This window comes from Watersipora subatra, chromosome 11 (genome assembly GCF_963576615.1).
Source record: "Watersipora subatra chromosome 11, tzWatSuba1.1, whole genome shotgun sequence".
NCBI lineage: Eukaryota > Metazoa > Bryozoa > Gymnolaemata > Cheilostomatida > Watersiporidae > Watersipora > Watersipora subatra.
In genome coordinates this window covers 5,214,495-5,235,923 of record NC_088718.1, presented here as the reverse complement: position 1 = coordinate 5,235,923, position 21,429 = coordinate 5,214,495, and the positions used below count along the sequence as shown (strand labels likewise).

Here is a 21,429-nt window from a genome sequence, read left to right as displayed (position 1 = left end):
ATTCTTGGTAGTGTTTTCATGTTCTCATGTTCTCGAGTAGAGAAAAATTGCCTGGAGAAACACACCGCCAGGACTAGTTTTTTTATGAGCTACCTTGGGTGGTCCTAACACTTATCAAGGGCTTCTTCTGAAACTGTCAGATTAACCCAAGGTGATGCACTTTGCCACACATCAAGTCTGACAGAGCCAGGTAGCCATTTTACTTGCCCAATGTGCTAAGGACAGAGGTGGATCTTTAACATGCCCATGTTGTCATTGTGGTACACGGGCCTCCAAGTTATGGTCTAGATCCATAAGACCCAGTAATTTAGGGTTGAAAGCTTGCTGAGAGCTTTTTATCAAATCAGAATTTGGCAGAGCTCGAACCACCAACCCCATGGTTGACAGTCAAAGACACTACCACTAGGCCACCCTGACACACGACTGCAAATACAGCGAGACCACAACTAGCAACTAATTCGGTACAATTGTCAAACATTGGGAGGTGATATTCAAAACAGTCCTTGCTACACTCATTGAAGAGCAACATGCTAAATATTTGGTTGATTAGTAAACATGCAGGGAATCACGAATTTTTATTGAGATAAATGGGTAGATTTTTCTTACTGCAAAGGCGGCTTCTTGTCATGCATTATTGATAATCTTTTTCCACATTTTGTTTTAGACAAAATTGGTGAACGACTCGGCGACGCTGACTCGAGCACTCATCCGTAACCCAGCATTCCAAGATGCGTTAGCGCAGTTTACAAGCTTTCATTTTTCAGACAACCAGCAGAAATGACGACTGTCATACCGTTCGCTCTTCTAACCTGCTTCTCGGGTATATCCTTATGCTCTGGTAATGTTCCAGCAAGTCATTTGAAACCATTTGGATATGGTGTAGCCACTCAAATAGAAGAAATTGAAGGCTTTCCTCCAGTGAAGAAATTCTTTGAAGGTAAGAAACTAAAATTATAATTTAAAAAATCTATAAGGAAAGCATTGAACCATTTTGGAATCTGTGTTAAATGCTATGATTAAATGATTGGAAGTATTCAACAGCTTGATGATTGCGCTGCCTTTTGAACTTGGAAGTTTGGTCATTTATGAACAATTAGCAGATATGGTAGAAGCCTTGATCTCTTTTGCCAATTAGCTCGTACATAGACTGAAATAGTGCGCAGAAAAATTTAGAGCATCCTATACAGTGAGTTGATAGAGTCATAGAAACTGCAGGTTGTAAGTGTGACACAACTGGAAACCATGGGCTTGGGTAAAACAAAAACTCTGCTTAGAATATGTTTTGTTATTAGCATTTGCTACGATTGTACTGTTCATCTTCCTGCTTGGGACAGCAGATTAGAAAGGTTTTTATTTGCAGAGAGAAGTGCACACCCCCATAACTTCTAATAACTGCAAAAAACATTTCTACAATTAATTGTGTGCCAGGAGTTATCAGCTCTCCTTACATTTATGACTTCTACATATCATATTGCTGCAGTGACTGCATAGTAAAATAACAACACTGGCTACGGCAAACACCACACCTGCGACGTGTTGATTTGAAATAATTAAAAATAATTTTTTGTTTATTTGCCTATCACTGCTAAACACTTTGTAGCAAGTTAACAGAGTTGTTTATGTATGTATGTATGTGTGTATGCACGTGCGTACGTGCGTACATGCGTACGTGCGTATGTATGTATGTGTGTATGTATGCATGTGTGTATGTATGTGTGTATGTATGTGTATGTGTATGTATGCATGTGTGTATGTGCGTATGTGCGTATGTGCGTATGTGCGTATGTGCGTATGTGCGTATGTGCGTATGTGCGTATGTGCGTATGTGCGTATGTGCGTATGTGCGTATGTGCGTATGTGCGTATGTATGTGTGTATGCATGTGTGTATGCATGTGTGTATGTATGTGTGTATGTATGTGTGTGTATGTATGTATGTGTGTATGCATGTGTGTATGTGCGTATGTGCGTATGTATGTGTGCATGTGTGTATGTGTGTATGCGCGTATGTATGCATGTATGTGTGTATGTATGCATGTGTGTGTGTGTGTGGTGTGTGTGTGTGTGGTGTATGTTGTATGCATGTATGTATGTAAGTGTGTATGTATGTGTGTATGTATGTATATGTGTATAACATTTATTGGTATTAGTATCAACAAAATGATGTTTTTCGTTACATGCCGAAATGAAAATTAATCAATAAAAAAACATAAAAAATGAAAAAAGCAGAAATAAGGAATTATTGAGCGAGTTGAACATAAGTGTTTTAAAAGTTGGTAATCTAATGTTATTGTGGAGGAGTCTGGATAGTGACCTTAAGTTGTGAATATATTAAGAAGTTATACATTACTACCCATATAACTTTAACTTAAGGATTGTGTTGATTTTATTTTACAACTAAAAATTAGCAGACAAACCATCATAACAGATTTTATTATAATTCATCAAACTTAGTTGAACCCTTGACTGTTTGCATTATTGTGCAATGTGTGCCTTGTAACCTCATTTTCCTTGCTATAACTCTGCCGAATCCTGCAAAAAATCGAAGTCTAGTCTGCTGTAAAGTTTTTGCAAAATATGAAAACCTGCTGTAAAACGCTTCTAAGATTAGGATAATGAACTATTTCAAAATAAAAACAGTTTTTAAACAGGTTCAACACTGGAAGGCTGTACCCTTGCGTATTATTAGTTGCTAAACTTCAAACTATCACTATGTCTCCATGACACAAATGCTCCAGATTTGGAGTTGTGTGCACCTTGAATTATCGTGCGATAAGTGTTTCAAAGGACATTGACATGATGCTGATTATCACGGGTGCTTTGTTAAAAAAGATAAGGACTTTTACGCCAGAAGTCAAAGCGGTGCAATCAAAACTGCTCAATTCAAAATGAGAATAACTGAAGCATCGAAAATGTTTAAAATGGAATAGCTTGCGTGGCATTCACAAGCATCATTTCCCTGTATGCAAGTATAAAACATTTGGTAAAAATTTGAGAGGAACAAAACTCGGTTGATTTGAGATTTTTGCAGTTTTTATCTTGCGGATGATTCCAACTTGGGGATTAAAAGATTAACCACTCCATGGAAATGAGAAGCTGTTAATCTGATAAGAATGATGATAATATGATAGGAATTAATTCCAAAGGGCTGATTAGTTTCAAATCTTTCTTTGCTTATCGCTAAAAACTGTGTCACACTATATTGCCATACGTTTTCGGCGATTATCCATACACTATGCGCAACGTAAACCGATGACATCGCCGAGGCAACACAGGTATATCGTAAAATGTTGTAGCCATCAAACTTTCCTGATATTTCCTTATGCTTCTATGCAACACTTCGGCGGAGGTGATTGGCTGCCACAGATTGCTTGATTCATATTTCTCCTTTATGATATTCGCTGCGGAACTAGTATTTTATTGTTTCAGCAACCAAATTGAATAATGAGATTGCCATGCATCAGACTATTTGCAGATGGGTTTGTGATAGTATGAACAATGTTGCCACAGACGATCACCGATGTATTGTGGAATTAGTGTTTGAATTAACAGGGTGTACTAGCCATTAGATACAAGCTTCTTGGCAAATGGGACGTGAAGATTTGCAAAAAGCTACTATCAGACAGTAAGGAAAACTTGCCCTCACCATAGCAAGATCTAAACTTTGATTAATTTCTGATAGCAGCCAACTATTGTGGCTGCGTATTGGAATGCATCAAGACAACCCACATTTATTTATCTAGATTGTAGAAGTAGTACTGCAAAATATTTATATATTGACCTCTAGTATGATCGGGTTATCAAAGCTAGATATATATATAGAGCTACAGGATAAGGATCCTACAGTAATGACCAATCAGGAACTGGCTGGAAATCTGCCAATAGGTCAAGCCAAAATGTGACAGATTAGTCAAGCTAACACAGATCAGTAGCTTGTAGAGTGAACTTGCTGAATTGATGATGCAACTTGTTGTGAGTTGCTAGGTTCATACGCAGAGTATACTACTGACAATGATACAAAGCATGATAGCCAATCTTAACCGCATTAGCTGTTTTGGTTTATGACAAAACTTTTAACAAAAATCTAAATTGGAGTCAAAACTTTCAACAGAAAAGTATTTAAGTTAAGGCTTTAAAAATTAGTTATTTTGGTAGAACTTTCGACAAAATCATATTTAAAACAGAACTTTCAACAAAAGTTATTTGAAGTTTAACATACACAAAATTTTAGCAGATTTTATTAAAAAAGTATGTATATTTTCCTATCATGTGTGATTGTTTTTAAAGTTTGAAGTGATCTGACCACCAGGATGTTTCAAGATTAAAATCAACAAGGTTTTATCACGGTTAAAATGCTCAGAAGAGAAATATGTGTCGAAATGCTGTCACTAGTATTGCAGCTGTCAGCCTCCCTCGTTATTGATATCGGCGATTGCTTTCAAATTATAGCGTTATACGTCCCCATTCTGTCAGTCTCTTTGCCGAAGTGCAACTATAGGCCTCCTACTTGTATTTCTGTTTGAATCTAAGAGTTCCAAAAATAATCTCCTTCAAACTACTATATCTCTAAAATAGGTGGTACTACAAAGGCAAAAATTATATCAAAATTGAGGCTTGATGTCTTAGCTTTGTATTGATATTATTCATTTAGATCACTTCAGTAGTTTAGGTTCTTCTTAAAAAAAAAGAAGCTATTTAACACTTTGGCAGTTTTTAGCTGACAATTTCACCTAATGTAACTTAAGTTCACCCGAATGTTGATGATACTATCATGTTGTACATCATTAGAGTCCTCAGTTAAAGAGCTTTATAACAAGTACAAACACATGGTTAATCTCTTTAACTGGCTCAAGTAGCATCCAACAAACCTAGAAACCTTTTATTTAAAAGAGTGTATAAGTTGTATGTATTTGCTGCTGGTATGGCAAATGTTCAATATGTACTGCAAACCGCAATAATCTTTACTATAATAAATCTCAGGGTCTGTCTGTTTGTCCAGTTATAGCGACAAAATTTTACAAACAGAAAATGCTCTTTGTGCTGGATTTGAACTCGACACCTCCAGCTCTGGAGTTTAGTAAACTATAGTTACCAAAGTAATTACATATAGTTTACTATAATAAACTAGCTCTCCAGGTAAGTTACTCAAATTCAGTGAGTAATTATTTTATTACCCGTGCAACGCCGGGCATTCAGTTAGTCTTTACTATAATAAGAGCTGTGTCTGTCTGTCCGTCTGTCCAAAGTCACGTTAAGAGCAATAGTTAGAAAAGAGATTGTCTCATATGGGAACCAAGCCCGGATACTGGGCTTCTCAGCCACACATGCTACGACTGCGCCATTCATCTATCTTGCTGCATATATGGAATAATTGTGCACACTGCTATTACACATGATGAACTCTCACTGTGCACGAGACTGCCAGCATACTATTAATAACAATGATTTCAAACAATCATACCATGTTTATAGAATTGTGCTTAATTTTAAGATATGTTGTTGCACTTACAGAGTTCGTTTTGCCAAACAAACCGGTCGTGATGAGAGGAGCTAATAAGGTCTGGCCAGGATTCACTAACTGGCAGACGGATGAGTATTTTATGAGCGTTGCGCCTGAAGAACCATTCATAGTGAGTACACCAATGATTTTTAACATATAGTTTGGTCCACAGGCTTTGCTATAATTTATTATAAACTAATTAGCCTGTATACTGCTTCATTATCTCGGATGAGATAAGCATCTAGTAGCAACATATTAAATTTAACACAGGGAATTATGAATCAATTGTTGATCAGACATCTGTGGCATGGTTGATATATTTAATTTTTGTTTCTATTTCTTTATATTTGTACTAATCCTGTTGAAAGGCAAGCAGTGGATTCACAGCAGCAAGTGTTTAAAATACCTGGTAATAAGGCTGGGTGATTAATGCCAAATGTACTAAAAACAGTGCGAAAAATTTTACCTGTTGCAACGCTGCATAAACAGCAAAGAGAAATAAGTTATTAAAGGTTGACTTGCGACAAAATTCACATTACAGTTATTTGATATCAAAAGATTCACCATGTCTTACTCTGTTGTGTTGTAGGTGCAAAATATGTGGAAATGTGATTACAAGCTCTTAAACGCTCAAAAACAAAAAGCCGCTGTAGATTGGAATATCTTTATTTCGATGACGTAACCACGAAATTTGGTTATCGTATTGTCTCGTATGTTCTCACGTGAATTGAAAGGCCAATAAAAAGCTCAATATAAAACTTATCGTAGTACTAGTTTATGACAAACACTTCGGGTTTTACCGAAGACCCCGTATCAAATATAGATGCTCGCTACTTTACAGTTTTGTTTCGGCATTATTCAATCGTCAAGTCGCAATCTGATCATGTGACCCAACACTTCGCAAATAATTTTTGCAGCACTTTTCGATTATCACAGGTGACCAACAGGCTCGTCATGGTTATTAGACAATGATATGTACTCCTTTGAGCTAAGGTTAAAAAGTTTAACGATTTTTTACTGTAAGTTATAAGGTATCAGTGCTAAAAGTGACAGCATTACGATGACGATAAAACAGACGTGTAAAAATAATAAGCAATAATAAAGCATAGTTCATTTTTCAAATTTGACAGAAAAATATGGTGTAATTCACTGACCTGTTCTTCTTTCTACTACAATTCCAACTAGTCTGACTTGAAGATAAACTGTGAAGCTATATATATATATATATGTACGTGGTGGTCAACTAAGGACATTAGGGTAGTTAGTGCACAAAAATACTGGCCATCCACATATACATCCTAAGGACAGCATGACTAATCCTACCCATCCGGTTACATCACAGAGGTGGCATCAGGATTCCGGTGCAGCCGCTGAGGTCAACCCCATTAATAGAAAGTTGAAATAAACAAGATGCGTTTTAGTAATTGTATGTGAATGGTTAATTGCAGCAAATGTGACGAGTGCTATCTAATTTTACTACAAGTACATCTGACAAATTATTATTTATGCAGATATATCTATTCTGTTATCAAGTACATAGCTGATATACGAATAGATACGTCTCTTTAGTGACAAGTGGGATCGTGTATTCCGTATGAGATGCCACTTTAGTAGACAAACAATGCATCGATAGGAAAAAAGTATTATTGCTTGACTTGTACTAGAAATAGAGCTATAATTTCTTTTTAGGAAAAACGTTCCGACCATAAAAATATGTAAAGAAAATTCTGTCTGGAATTTTCCAAAGAATGCCTTGAACAAATCACAAATTCTGCCCGCTAGCTATGGTCTAAGCCGTTTCAGTCACGGGAAAAGGTCGTCTTTCTGATATAATGAGCTTCATATGTGCAGCTGGTCATACATAATTTTGCAAAACGAGTTTGTTGTATTGCTATGCTTGGATTATTGAGTCTGATCTACTAGATAATCCAGAGTTATGTATTGCCACATTAGCCTGAGAGTTATGTATTGCCACATTAGCCTGAGAGTTATGTATCGACACAATATTCTGAGAGTTATGTATTGACACATTAGCCTGAGAGTTATGTATTGACACAGCATCCTGGGAGTTATGCGTGTAAGCGGATAGGCACTGGAATAGCTTATTAAAGAACATTAATGGTATAATGTGCCTTTATCAAGAGTCATACGTGCCAAATAAGTCATTTAATAATGGCTAATAGAAGGAAGGAAAGCATTGATGCCAAGATAGTTACACTCTAGTTAGCCAAGTATACCTAAATTAGCACATGTTATTGTTGAAGGAATGTGGTGATTGGCCAAATAAAACCACTAAAAATAGTAGCATGAATGGACCGAGATGATGAGTACAAAGAAATCCTATAGCAATACATGCCAAAAGCGTTTTATTAGTAAAAAAAGAGAAAACTAGACTAGCTACCATTGTTGAATGTACGAGAAACTTAACATTTTGGTCAGAAAATGAGCTTATTACAATTATATTGGTTATTGGAAGGAATTGTAAATATTTATAGCAAGGCAGCAACCGTGGCTCAGTGGTTAGTGCGCTGGCATAAACTCAGTAGGTCAGTGGTTTGAGTACAGAAAGACCATTGGTGATGTTGAAAAGGGCATCTAGCCACAATTGTTCCTGAATCAAATCGGGTTGTCGGTGACTAAACTGTCTCCATCATCTGCGCTCCATCATTGATGAGGGGATTGGGTAGCAACCCTGCAGAACTACAAAGCCAAAAACAACCTACAGACGGCGATGGCAAACCACTGTTGACACCTGTCAAGTCATGGATTTAGGAAGTAGAGAGGTACTTAAAGAGAGACACAACAAGCACACTTCAAAATATATAATATTATAACAATACATGAGTAATATATAAAAAAAATTGATTTTAGTATCTAGCAGTGAACAGTTGATCAATGAATTTTCCATTCGTTCATCAAACTGTTACCTAAATTTACTAAACACATGTTTGCTGAGAAGGTTGCGAGTTTCCATAGTCTACATTTACCTACTGGATGCGCTACAGCAGAAGTGATGGCATGAGGAAATGGTGTCAATTTCTCAGATTAATATACTTTGTTCATCTATTCTACTCAAGTAGTTATAGAAACCGATCAATTCGACTTGAGCTAGTGTAGTGCCGTGACACTCAGCGGCACACTGTGTTTGGAATAAATAGATTGATTAGGTCGGTGCCAACAGGCAACTCCTTTGCCACGTATGAGAACATGTCAACACTATTCGTCTTTCTTTCAATACGCCTGGTTGACAGAGTTGTATGTGTATAGAGAATTTACCCGAGAAGGTTTATATATGTGGCAGAATTCAGCTGCTTTGCTGTTGTTAAACATTAAACACCTCTATTAGCAAATCTGAACACAATTAAAACAGCAGTACAGAGCAAGTGTAAAGGTAAGGCCACACGAGACAAAATTCTCACGAAATCGGCGAAATTTGGACGAAACGATTCGTACGAATTGACATTTGGACGAATTCGTCCATCGTTGGTTGCGCACGATGAACGAATCCTGAATTGGACGAAACGTCAGAAATTCCTACGAATCGTTGTTTGATTGGTCGGTTGAAAAGGTTAGTTGAATGTTGAAGGTCGTTTTCTTTGGCGCGTGTTTGTACTGAAGCAAATGATTGAAACGGAATCGACTTTAATTTATCACCGCGTTCTGATTGGCTAGTTGAAAGTTAGTTTCTTACGAATCCGTGGTGGGGAAACTCCGTGTGGCAGGTCAGAAATTTCGTACGAATGGAATTTCCCAGATTAGTTGAAATTACACGATACGTGTGGTGTGGCCTTACCTTAATACAAGTACAGTGCCAGGTGTCACACAAACATATGTATTGCTAAGAATGACAAACATACAAAACAAATGCTCTTCCAGCCACTATCAGAGACCTTAATCATGGATCAAGGATGTCTTGTATGAGCACAAACTGTTCTACCCTTAAAATATGTATGTGTAGAGCTATGACATGACCTGCACGCAATGGCTCGCTACCTTTTCAAGTATGTCTATTAAAATTTGGAATGATTTTGATTATGTAAGCTTGTAAAGGGAACCGCTACGCCCTTTACAGCTCCACAAGGAAGCAAACCACTTGAGTATAATGGCAATATACCGTACTTTTCGGACTATTAACTGCACCCTTATATAAGCCGCATCTGCTTTATTTTCAAAAAAACAATAATAAAACAATAAATCTTTGTATTGTTATTATTATTATCTTTGTATTTGTATTGCCGCACCTTTGTATAGGCCGCAGAACTCAGGACGGTGATTTTTAACACGGCTGCAACTTTTCTAGTTAAAATGGAACAATGCCGTTAGGCACTGTTCCGTATTAACTGACGCTTTTTAATCCAGTGTCTAACGGAACAGTTCTGTTAGGCATTGTTTTGTATTTTCTTTCACCGCTAAAGGCGCACTAGCCGGAGATTCTGGTTGATGCGCCCTAGCGGTGAAAGAAAAACCACAGATTTGCCGCACCCTTATATAAGCCGCATGGCTCAAAACATCAGACAAAAGTAGCGGCCAATAGTCCAAAAAGTACGGCATATATTTCCTAACTACATATATATAAATATACAGTTCAGAGTATGCAATAAGCAACAATCAATTGCACGGGTCCTCTACTGTCTTGGCTCATCTAAGCTCCTTTTAAACTTCTTCGAGGCGATAAGCTCCACTCCCTCGGTCACAGCGGCCAACCCAGTGGCCCTACCAAGGGCTAGACTTCTGGCGAGCCGATGGCCAGCCCGGTTTCTCTGTTGCTCCAGATCATCTTTGAAGGGTCGGGGCAAATTCGTTGTGTCATCTCAGCAATCTCTTCAAGCTGGCCCCTCTCGGCCCTGAGCTCATTGATCTGCCACCACAAGTGCACCTATTTAAAATCTAAAATCTAAAGGCTGGTTGTTTACATACAAACCATTTTTTTCTTGTAGGTGAGTATGGATGTGAAAAGAGGAACTCCTGATACCCCAGCTGATTTTGTGAACTTCAAGGATTTCCTCCAACTATATAACACCAGCAAGCGGAGAATGGTGGAGCACACGCCTCCCTTTATAGTGTAAGCTTTTCTCTCTATAAAAAAATCTGTTATATTTGCTATATATATGTACCAATGCAATTTAGGAGGCTTGTTGTCTACCATGAGTGGTTCACTACAAACAACCCAGTGGCTCCTGCAGAGACCAAATGAACAAGTAATCAGACAAAGCCTCCGAATGAGAAGTGGCAATGAGTATACAACTCCTAATTTGAAATCCAATTTCTTGATCATATGGTTAATTCTATGTTGGTAAAGATTTGAAAAACATAATTTAAAAAACATTTCTGTTTGAAATGAAACTATAGATGAAAAAGTATTGACATAGATTTAAACAAGTATTAAAAAACCGGTTTTTCTCATGTGTTAGAATCTTATCATAGAATGCTGATCTGCAATAACCATGAATCGTTCAGCAATGAATTAGTCAAGAAATCTTTAGATTCTGAGCTATTAATATTTATTGCTAGAGAATTATATGATTTAGATTAAAAGTGAAAAACTCATGTTAATCATTATTATCAGTAGTGGTGTATGCACAGCCACCAACACTTCGGTTGGCAAAACTGCGGCTCCATGAACTAGACTGGTAACCTATAAAGCTTTAAAATAGCTGTACCAAGATTAAAATGTGTAGGCTGTGTTCTGAATATTTAGACTGTAAATTATGTAGACTGTGTTCTAATTAATTGCATCTTAAACTATTATCAACATTATATAGCAATTATAGGTTAGTTTTTCTTTATTGTGATAACAATTTCTTTTCTCTTGAATAATCTTTTCTATTACATCAATTGCTTAAAAGTCCAGAAAAAAACAGTAAAAAAACAAATTATTGTTATCAGTCCTTAGAACAGGCGTATTGCTTTTGCAGGCAAGATGTATTTCTACCAGGGTCACTAGGTTGTGATTCTATTAGCCAGGGAGAAGTTCTGATGGGCCATGTAAGTTTTAGTTGCTGCCAGGATATTTTGTAGTAGCCAGCATAATTGTGAATATTAGCTTGCTATTATGAGATGCATATACATTTGTGAACTCAAAAACTATGAAATTGTTTTTGCCTTAACTACATAGTACCTCGCTTGTGTTGTTGACCATTATCTCTGCTGCAATGACAAGGTTTAAAAAGTAGCCGGTAGTACATGGATAATGTTCTTGATAAACTTATCATCAGTATTCATTTGCAATTATGGTCATTTCCCAAGACGAAGTATTTAAACCATAGGCATACGGAAGAATATTTACATTTTGGGCTCATGTTCACAGCTGAAAAAGTTTGTGGTTAGTTTTACATAATCATGTCTTCTTAATAAGACTTTTACAAATGCAACAATGTTAGAAAAACAATACAAATTTTTTTATATATTTTATCTGAATAAATTATTGACCTTTTGCAAAACAACAAGAATGTTAAAATAAGCATTGTCTTCGGCTATTTGTCACATGAGGAGGTGAGATAAGTTGGCTCCTGAAAGAGCATCCAACTAGCAGCATTTTTTAAGCTGCACAAAAATACTGAGACTTTGAAAAGCATTTAGTGAAAGGTGTTCCAGCAAGTAAGAGGCATTCTATTATGGAGTTATCTACTCTTGCACAATATGTAACTATCAAACTCTTTGAAACTGTTGTATAAATATTGTTTGTTTTTGTTATTGTAGAAAATATGGTTTGGTAGCAACTACACAACTTCAGTGGTGCATAAGGATGCAGCAGATAACATCAACTGTCTTGTCTACGGAGTAAAAAATTACACTGTCTTGTCTCCTAAATATGATGTAAGAATTACTTGTGAATTGCATATGCCTTAGGGAATCATACCTGAGTGACATTTGCTTTTAATGTTGTTAAAGAATAGTGTAGTATCCACTAATTTAAGTAATAATGATTAGTAAAAATATGTAGTGTATTGCTCACAGATCGAAAGGCATTTGTAATGTCATGCATATATACCGTTTAAACATATGTTTAGTCAAGTAAATGTAAAAACATACACTTGACTGTTGAATTCTCAAGGTTTATAAATTAGAAAAAGTGGTGCGAATATTAAAACAGAGTAGTGATGATTTTGGCATTCTTTTTAGCTTGGATAGTTGAGCGGCTAATCGACAGGATTCAATCAGTTAAAGAGTATTTCAATCAAACATATTTGTACTTTGATCTTTTCAAAAACATGTGAACCTTGACTTCTTCAAAAATATTTGAACCTTGATCTCTTCAAAAATATTTGAACCTTGTCTTACAAAAAGCTATGGATAAATGATGCTCAATGGAACAAAATCGCAGAGTGAAAATAAATGCCATAAAATTGCTTTTACTATGAAACTGGTAATGAATTTTTGCAAACACATTTTTATAACACATGTACATGCATTCATACCACATATTTATATAAAACATACATACAACCCACATAAATTTAACGTACATGTACTCTCATGCATTAACCATACTTATATATAAACCAAAAAGAGATTAGTGTAAGTCCTGCCAGATTACATGATCAAGTGATGACCAATGACATGTGCTCATAGCGTGAGGGTGAATATCTGATCCAATGAAATGTTAACGAAGTGAAGCAACTCCAACAAAGTTAATATTGATGTCTGAGTGATGCTACCTAACAGCAACAGCGATCGGCTGTCCTTGACACCAGCGTGTCGAGAATAAACTAAAGCCGATTATGAAGTGCTTTTACTAGCTGCCCTTATATTATGATTCCATCCAGTGAACCATGTCGATGATATATTACAACTTTTTACAAATAGTATCATTATATTTCCTTTAAAACAGTAAAAATAAAAAATTTAAACCGTTCTTGTTATGATGGGCGTCTGTCGATGCTTTGAATTTTAGCCCAAGGTGTTGCTAGATAGACCCGATGGCCTGTACTCCACAATGGATGTTGACAGTGTTGATGCATACAAGTACCCTGGCCTGGATGACGTAGAGTATTTAATATCAGAGCTACAGGCAGGAGACTGCGTATTCATTCCATATAAATGGTAAGTTCAATCACAATCTCGACTAGTCTAGGACACATACGTGCATGTAGGCTTTTGTATTCAATCACCCAATTATGAGAGATACCTACAGCCTAACAAGTGAACAATTTAATTTAATTGCGATAAGTTTAGCTAAACTACCATCATAAGGGTCTTCTTGTGTGCCATCTTGACTACAATAAGAACCGTCTCCATCCATCTGTACAAAGTAGAGCTACAAGTTAAGATAAAAGATTGTTTCATACGGAACTAGAACTCGTGACATTTCCCTTAGCAGCTCAATGCCCTTGAACTAGGGAAATTCACCCACCTTCTGGTCGTCCACTCTCTGGTCTTGCACCATATTTATTTTCTGTACTTCATCAGCACAGAAAATAAATATGAGCTTGGTAGACAGACCGACACTCTAACATCTATTATACTAATTGACTGTCTTTAAGTCTTTCTGAATTATTGAGCAGATACTTAATCTCTGTGTTTTATTGGTACACCAGCCAAAATTTCACAGCACACCAAACTACCAGGGTACTAGTCGCTTATAAAACTAGCAACTGATTTACCACTTTTTAGTTTTTTGCTAAACATTCACTCTGTAAGTTTATACACTCTCAGCTTTCACCGATATTGGTCACATTATTTTTGTATTTTACATGGATCTTTTACTGCAATTGCAAACTTTTTTAAATCAAACTATTTCACATCAAAAACTAATTTTTATGCTGCAACTCGAAGCAGTTGGTTGGCAACTTTGCCATCCATTTTATAACACAGCCACATAAACAACAGATACTGCTTTCAAAATGGAAACAACCTCCCTTTATATTGAGTTTCAAGGAAACAAAGCTACACATTTGGTTGTCTCTCTGCTCTGTAGGATCCACCAAGTTCGCTCGTATGGTAGAAACATCGCTGTAAATACTTGGTGGAACCATTGGAAAAACTCAGAACTCAACTTAGAGAATTGCCCAGAAGTTCCTGAGGAGAAGCCAATAAACACGGCCAAGTTCCACGGTTGGGGAGACTTTGAGTCAAGAGATGAAGGTGTATGGTATGTAGCTTAAAGATGAAATTGCTCAAAATTTTAGCAGAATTAATCAAAAGGTATTATTATTTTTCCATCATTTGAGATATTTTTTGATATTTGAGGTGATCTGACTGCCAAGATATTTTAAAATTAAAATTGACAAAACTTGTTAGCGGTTAAAACACTCAGATCAAATGACAATGCGACTATGATGTCTATAGTTGCAAAGAGACTGACAGAATAGAGACGCGTAACACTGCAACTTGAGCACAATAGCTGATAGTAGCCATAGCAACGATAGCATCTAGTGATGTCATTTAAGCATGTGTTTTTGTTCTGAGCATTTTGACTGCGGTCAAGTTTTGGTCGATTTTTATATTTAAATATCCTGGCAGTCAGATCAGCTCTAACATAAAAAACAACACAAATGCTAAGAAATACTGACACTTTCTGATGAAATTTACTGAAATCTTGTATAAGTTCACCTCTAAACAGCTATTTAAGTATTGCAAAGAGAAATACTGATAGCTGTTTGTCTGGTAAAATGAGTTTTGATTAATTAAATATAGAAAGTGTTTATAACTGCGAGCTGGTAATACAACCTTCACCCAGCAGATAAACTATCATGCCATCACCAAGAGTACAAAGGCTGGTTAACACTATATCGCAGTATGTCGGTGTTAATCACACAAACGACTGTCAAAGACAGTCGTGGTTATCAAAAAGTTCGACAGTTGCACTGTTTCCTGGTACATCTACGTTACCTCTGTGATGTCATTAGTTTATGGTGCATGTAGTTGGCGAATAACCACCCAGGGAACAACCCATATGTACACATATGTACCCATATGTACATATGGCGATATGTATCGCCATATGGCGATACATATCGCCATATGTATCACTATATGGCGATACATATGGCGATACATATGACGATACATATGGCGATACATATGGCGATACATATGGCGATACATATGGCGATACATATGGCGATACATAATATGTATCGCCATATTATGGCGATACAGTGTGAACTCGAAAGTTAACACTGCATGCAGTGTTATCTAGTAGCTGGTCACCACTACTGATTGCAGCAGTAGGATGCCATTTTTAAATCGACTAATTCAAATATTACTACTCTAACAAGCGCTGCATTGTATAAATACCACAAAAACTATAAACATTTTTAATACGTATTTGTTATAAATATTAATATTAAAATGTTATACTTTCTTGTTTTGGTCATCTAAAAACATCAATTTTTTTATAAAATATTAGGAAAACTTTAAAAAAAATTACAGATATTATTTTTGACCGTATTTAATCTACACCGGTTTCATCATAATCTATAGACTGCATCAAATAAAAAGTTTCTATGACCAGAACAACTCAAGTATTATATTTACATTGTGTAAACAGTAAAATACTTTAATAGACTTTACTTTGCTATTATATACTTTTTATGAAGACAAAAAGGCCCATATCTTAATTTAAATCAATAGCTACAAAGTTTGGAGATTGTTATAAGATCATTTACATTGGATTGGATTATCCATTGGAATAAAACAGACATTTACAATATTTTTGGTGCTTTTTTAATAACACTTTAGATTATCATTTTAAAGACATCAATAGGCTTATCTATATTAATAAATCATTTCTTGTTTATGTCTGTGTCTGTCTGTTAGTCTGCCTAAACACTTTTCCAAACACTTTGACTGATTTCACCCAAACTTTTACAAAGTCGTTAAAATTATTTGGTCTCAGAACTCTGTCTGGTTCCTGAGAGAAACAGGTGTTTCAGTGGCTGGTTCCTGAGAACCAGCCACTTAAGCACCCACCTACAGACTGGTTAATTGAAAAAGAAAAAATTTTGGGCATCTCTGGGCTATGCTAGAAAGATATAAGCATATGAATGTCATTTTAGGGAACACACCAGAGATCTGGTTGCCATGTCGAATGTAATCAAACCCCTCAGCTATCCTGGATTCGTCGCTCTTTACACGAGCTTTGACCCCAATGTAAGGATAGCCATTCTTTTTATGATAATCATAGATAGATTCAGTCACAGCTATTGTTCCTATGATAATCATAAATAGATTCAGTCACAGCAAATATGAGTTGTTGTTATCATATGAGACATGTGAGAATATTTATGATTCAACATCCAACTATTTTATGCCACTCTGCTATAGACTTCTCTATATATTACCCAGGCACTCTCCTCACCTATGGACTTACTCAGAATGGTTGATAAAGACATCAAAGATGCCCTGAGAGCTGTAAGTAGAATACAAATTAAAATACTTGTGTTTGCGTTTATGCTACTTCGTATTCTAGAATTCCTTTTTCATAAGTTTTTTAGCCGACAGCGTAAAATATACAAAAGTTTATTGCAGTTGAATCGCTCTAATTATTTTTAAAACATTGTTTATGCTTTTATTTTAAAACACCAAATTTTATTATTATTGGTACTCTAGCAGTCTGGTGCGAGAAGAGTCAGGTGTAATAAGTAACTGCACAATTATTCTAAAGTGTGGCAAGGTGGTTGAATGGTTAAGGCGGTGAAGTGTCAGCCTACTAGCCTGTCTACCAAGCCACAGTCCATGAGTTCAAATCCTGTGCAAAGCAATTTTTTCTAACTTCTAAGCATGGCTTTGGATAGACAGGTGGACAGACAGAGATCCTATTATAGTAAAGTTATTATAAAGATTATCACATTCAATACATGTAAATATTCTTTAAAATTTCTGTCAGGCTAAGATTTGGATTTTTTGTAAGGGAGATGCACTTGAAAAGGTGTAAAACTGCAGTTTGTTGTATAGAATTTCAAACAGTCTATAATGGAGTGTCATGCTACAAGTAGAAAACAGAGCGGTTATTTTCTAAAAGATAACAATTCCTATCATCAATGTTTTGTCAGCTGGTTCTGCAAAAATAATTTTTAGCAAATCTGTACTAAATGCTTGGTAAAGTTGAAAAGAAATTTTTTTTAGTCATTTTTAAAGTTGAGATTAATATAAATGCTAAAATAATTTTCATAAGTTTATATATTGTTTTATAGGATTTCTTAGCTGCTTCACAAGGTTTCAGGGCTGTGAATCAAACCTTTTAGTATATGTTCAAAATTTTCATGCATTTTTTATATTTTCAAAATTTTGAAAACAACTTTCTAATTGTAAATGTAATAACAAGCAGTAAGTTCCAATTTTTAACATTCTGAGATTGTAATACAAGTCTAAAGTATTTCAACATTTTATTATCTTTGCATTACTGTATTGTCGATCGGATATATCTGGTTGGCACTACAAGAATACAAATATCTATATATATATTTCTTAAGGTATGTGTGTATGTGGATAAATCTGTGTGTCATTCCGGCTATAGATCTTAAAATATCTAGATCAAGCACTGTCGACCGTTACGTAAATGATTGTTAAGCTGGCCCAAAATGTGAGTATTGTTTTAGTAAAGATCTAACATTCCAGGTGAGTTACTAAAATTCCTTAGGTGAATATTACTCGAGCAATGCCGGGCAATGCCGGAAGGCAGAGCTAGTTTAAGTATAAGAATGAAATCTAGTGATATGCATTATTGCAGGCCTTCATGATCATTGACACGAACAAAGACAAAAGGATAACAGCCCAAGAAATGGATGCACTATCAGTTGAAGAAGGCAAAAGAATTGTTAAGCATATCAAAGTATGCAATAAAGTTTATTAAATTAGACTTTTCATTTTTAGACTCAATTTGTAGGTAACTAAAAAGCAGAAAAATAGAGTGCCACCCTTTAATTGAGTATCACCTCTATTTGACCGCCACTTTGACATTCTTTGATCTTTACGAACCCATAATAGCAAGTGTCCCATAAGAAAAGTGTCCACATAAGAAAAGTGTCCACAAAATCATTTTAATAATATCTCGGTTACATCGATAACAATCAATCTTGTTGTTGTTCTTGTTTGTTTCAAATTCTGGTTTCCAACTCCAAAGCTTTTCGGTTTTGTAGTTAAAACTTTAAAAGCAACGCTATAGCAATAATTAATAACTGTGCCAGACTAATTATAGTTTTTTGTTCAATTCGATTTTTATACTTCGACACAATTCGATTTTTATACTTCAACGTATATGAAAAACAGTTTGCATTTACGATGAAATATGACCGAAAAGTTTTGGGCTAAAAATTATACTTAGCGCCCATGGGCTAAAAGTTTATCATTATTTGTGCAAAATGTAACGCGTAAAAGTTTTGCTCTTCTAAAAAATTGTTTGGACGCTAATATCGGCTAGTTCAGCAGCGCAACTCTCCTAACATGCAGAAAGGGAGTTGAGGTCAGAAAACATTGTGAAATATATTAAACAGCCAGAAGAAAATGAAATTGTTTCAAATTAAAGCATTAATCAGAACCGTTTGGCAGAGAAAATGATGCAAACAATTTTGTTTCAAAAATGTTAGTTTTTGTTTTTGCATGTATTATAAGTATAATTTGATTATGCAATTTGCTCTTGAATATATATTTGTAGCTTTTAATAGATTATTATTATATAACTTATAAATTTGCAGATTTATAGTATATTATTTAATAGCATCCTTGAGGTTATCTTAACTCGGCTTACAATGAATCGAAGTTCATAACTCCTTTTCTCTTTCACATAAAAAGCTAGTTTTAGTTGCAGACTGAACCAAAAATATCAATAAGTGCAATGGCTTTTATGCAAAATTGTTAAATATAGTTATAAAATAAAATTATCCTTTCAAATTTAAAATGAAATAAAAAAATTGAAAGCTCCAACAAATTGCAAAGCAGGGCTCAGGTGATAATATCATCGCAAGTTGGTTGTCAGCAATAGATATTAACTAGTAGAGGTATTTCTCAGCTTCTTAATATACATGTATATTTATTTAGAGATCTAAGACAAGTTAGAGGTAAGTTATAGCCAATTTTTTTACGCCCAAAAGGATTAGTGTCGCTCTGCTCGAAAGAGACTGCAAAATATAGGTGACATTGGCTTCGCGGGTAAAAAGGTTACATTTAACTTCCCAAAATTTTGATGAGCTGTTTGAAAAATACAACGCCAGTCTCTTTTTACCTCTTTTACCTCAGCCTATTTGAACGCCACCTTTATTTGAACGCCACCTTTATTTGGACGCCACCTTTATTTGAACGCTACCTTTATTTGAACGCTACCTTTATTTGAATGCCGCCTTTATTTGAACGCTACCTTTATTTGAACGCTACCTTTATTTGAATGCCACCTTTATTTGAACGCTACCTTTATTATTTGAACGCCACCTTTATTTGATGGCCACTATAAGGAAAAGGTTTAAAAATAGGGTGCAATAGCGTTTGAATATATGTAGGTTATGCGGTACCTCAATATGTTATACATATCCAGCTACTGTAAAAGATTTCTGAATGATATCGATAACTCTATTACGCTGTATTTTAACTAAAAAGTACTCAGAAATTTTGACATCTGGTTACAGTTTGTACTGAAAGTCAGCAGAGAACGGTCTGAGGATTATGAAAACAAAGACAAAGACAAGGTGGCACAGAGCATACCAGGTCTGGTAGATGATGCTGTTACAGGAGAGCATTATGAAGACTTACCAAGCCTACAGGAACGAAATCATGCCTCTCCTCCAATCACGCATGATGAAATATAAATACACCCATGCTAGACACGAGAACAGTTAGGTCACATCCTGTTCATCTTGTTCACATCAATAAGGCAACATATATGCAGTCTCCTACTGAATGACAGGATAACTAAACTCATATTCGTCATTAAGTGCCAACATTCTATGGAAAACAGTGAAACAGTGTTTTTATCACTGTTGGTTGCAACTCTTAATTGTTTTCTAACGTATCCGGTTATAAATTGTTTAAATATTTTTGTTAAAAGTTAAATTTACCGATTTAGATGGTTATGTTTTGGTCAGTATTGTTAATTAAATAAAAATTGTGGCTGTTTAATATATGCTGAATACATGCTGAATATATGTTTTTGTTGTATAGTATTTTAGTCTTTATCTAATTCACTCAAACATGAGAAGATACTCAAGTCTCAAATTTAAGAAGTATTGGAGTTGTCATCTCTCACATATAAAAAGGAATGTACACCCCAGTTGAAAAGGGGTATGGAAATAGGAAAAGAAAAGAGCGTAAACATACCACATAATACCACAGTTAGTATTTTTGTTTCCTTATGAAAAAACCAAAGAAAAGTATTAAATACTATAATCAAAGTGAATGTATAAATAATTTAAATTGTAACATGATTGTAATAATAATAATAACAATAATAATAAAATTCTGTTCCAATTCCATTGAAACATGTAAACGTTAAAACTAGACTGTGTAACTAGTAGTCTAACGTGCTAACTAAACATGCTAAGATTGAGTAATACTAGCAATCTGCAAGGTTAAGATTTAAGTCTATGATTTCACTATACCGAAAGTTTTTTTCTCATAAAGAATCAAACAATGATGACATCTAGACTAATTTGGATGCTGGTCAATTATAACGCAAATTATTGATAAGGAATAATTAGGGTCACTGTTAAGAGCTTTTCTTAAAAAACAAATATTTTATATTTGCTACACATTATTTTATTATGTTTTAAAGAAATGCCATTATTTACCGTAAAAAGTAATTCATAGAGACTATTAGTTTTTTAGTTACAAAAATTTTCAATATTTTTGGAGATGACTGACCAGATGTGGAAAGAATTCAAATTGAACGGTGTTCTCAGCACAACAAGCTAACTGTGTTGCCTCTGCTAGTACTTAAAAATAAGGTTAAAGGTCGCAGACAAAAGCTCTCAAGATGGACTTGCACAAAATTTAAATAGAT

At 35.2% G+C, this 21,429-nt stretch overlaps 1 protein-coding gene across 2 annotated transcripts; it reads left to right on the top strand.

Annotated features, from left to right (window-relative positions):
- Positions 1–745: 745 nt before the first annotated feature.
- On the top strand, positions 746–20,593 carry LOC137408443 (uncharacterized). Of its 2 annotated transcripts, none has more exons than XM_068094974.1 (11): positions 746–937; positions 5,510–5,628; positions 10,436–10,560; positions 11,414–11,468; positions 12,198–12,314; positions 13,393–13,541; positions 14,416–14,589; positions 16,499–16,592; positions 16,788–16,853; positions 18,172–18,273; positions 20,060–20,593. In XM_068094974.1, exons 1-11 carry the CDS (start codon positions 778–780, stop codon positions 20,237–20,239), a joined length of 1,341 nt encoding a protein of 446 aa, XP_067951075.1. In that variant the 5' UTR covers positions 746–777; the 3' UTR covers positions 20,240–20,593. The 2 variants fall into 2 exon arrangements, with proteins under 2 accessions (XP_067951075.1, XP_067951074.1); XM_068094973.1 differs by having other exon boundaries at positions 11,414–11,483.
- Positions 20,594–21,429: the final 836 nt, after the last annotated feature.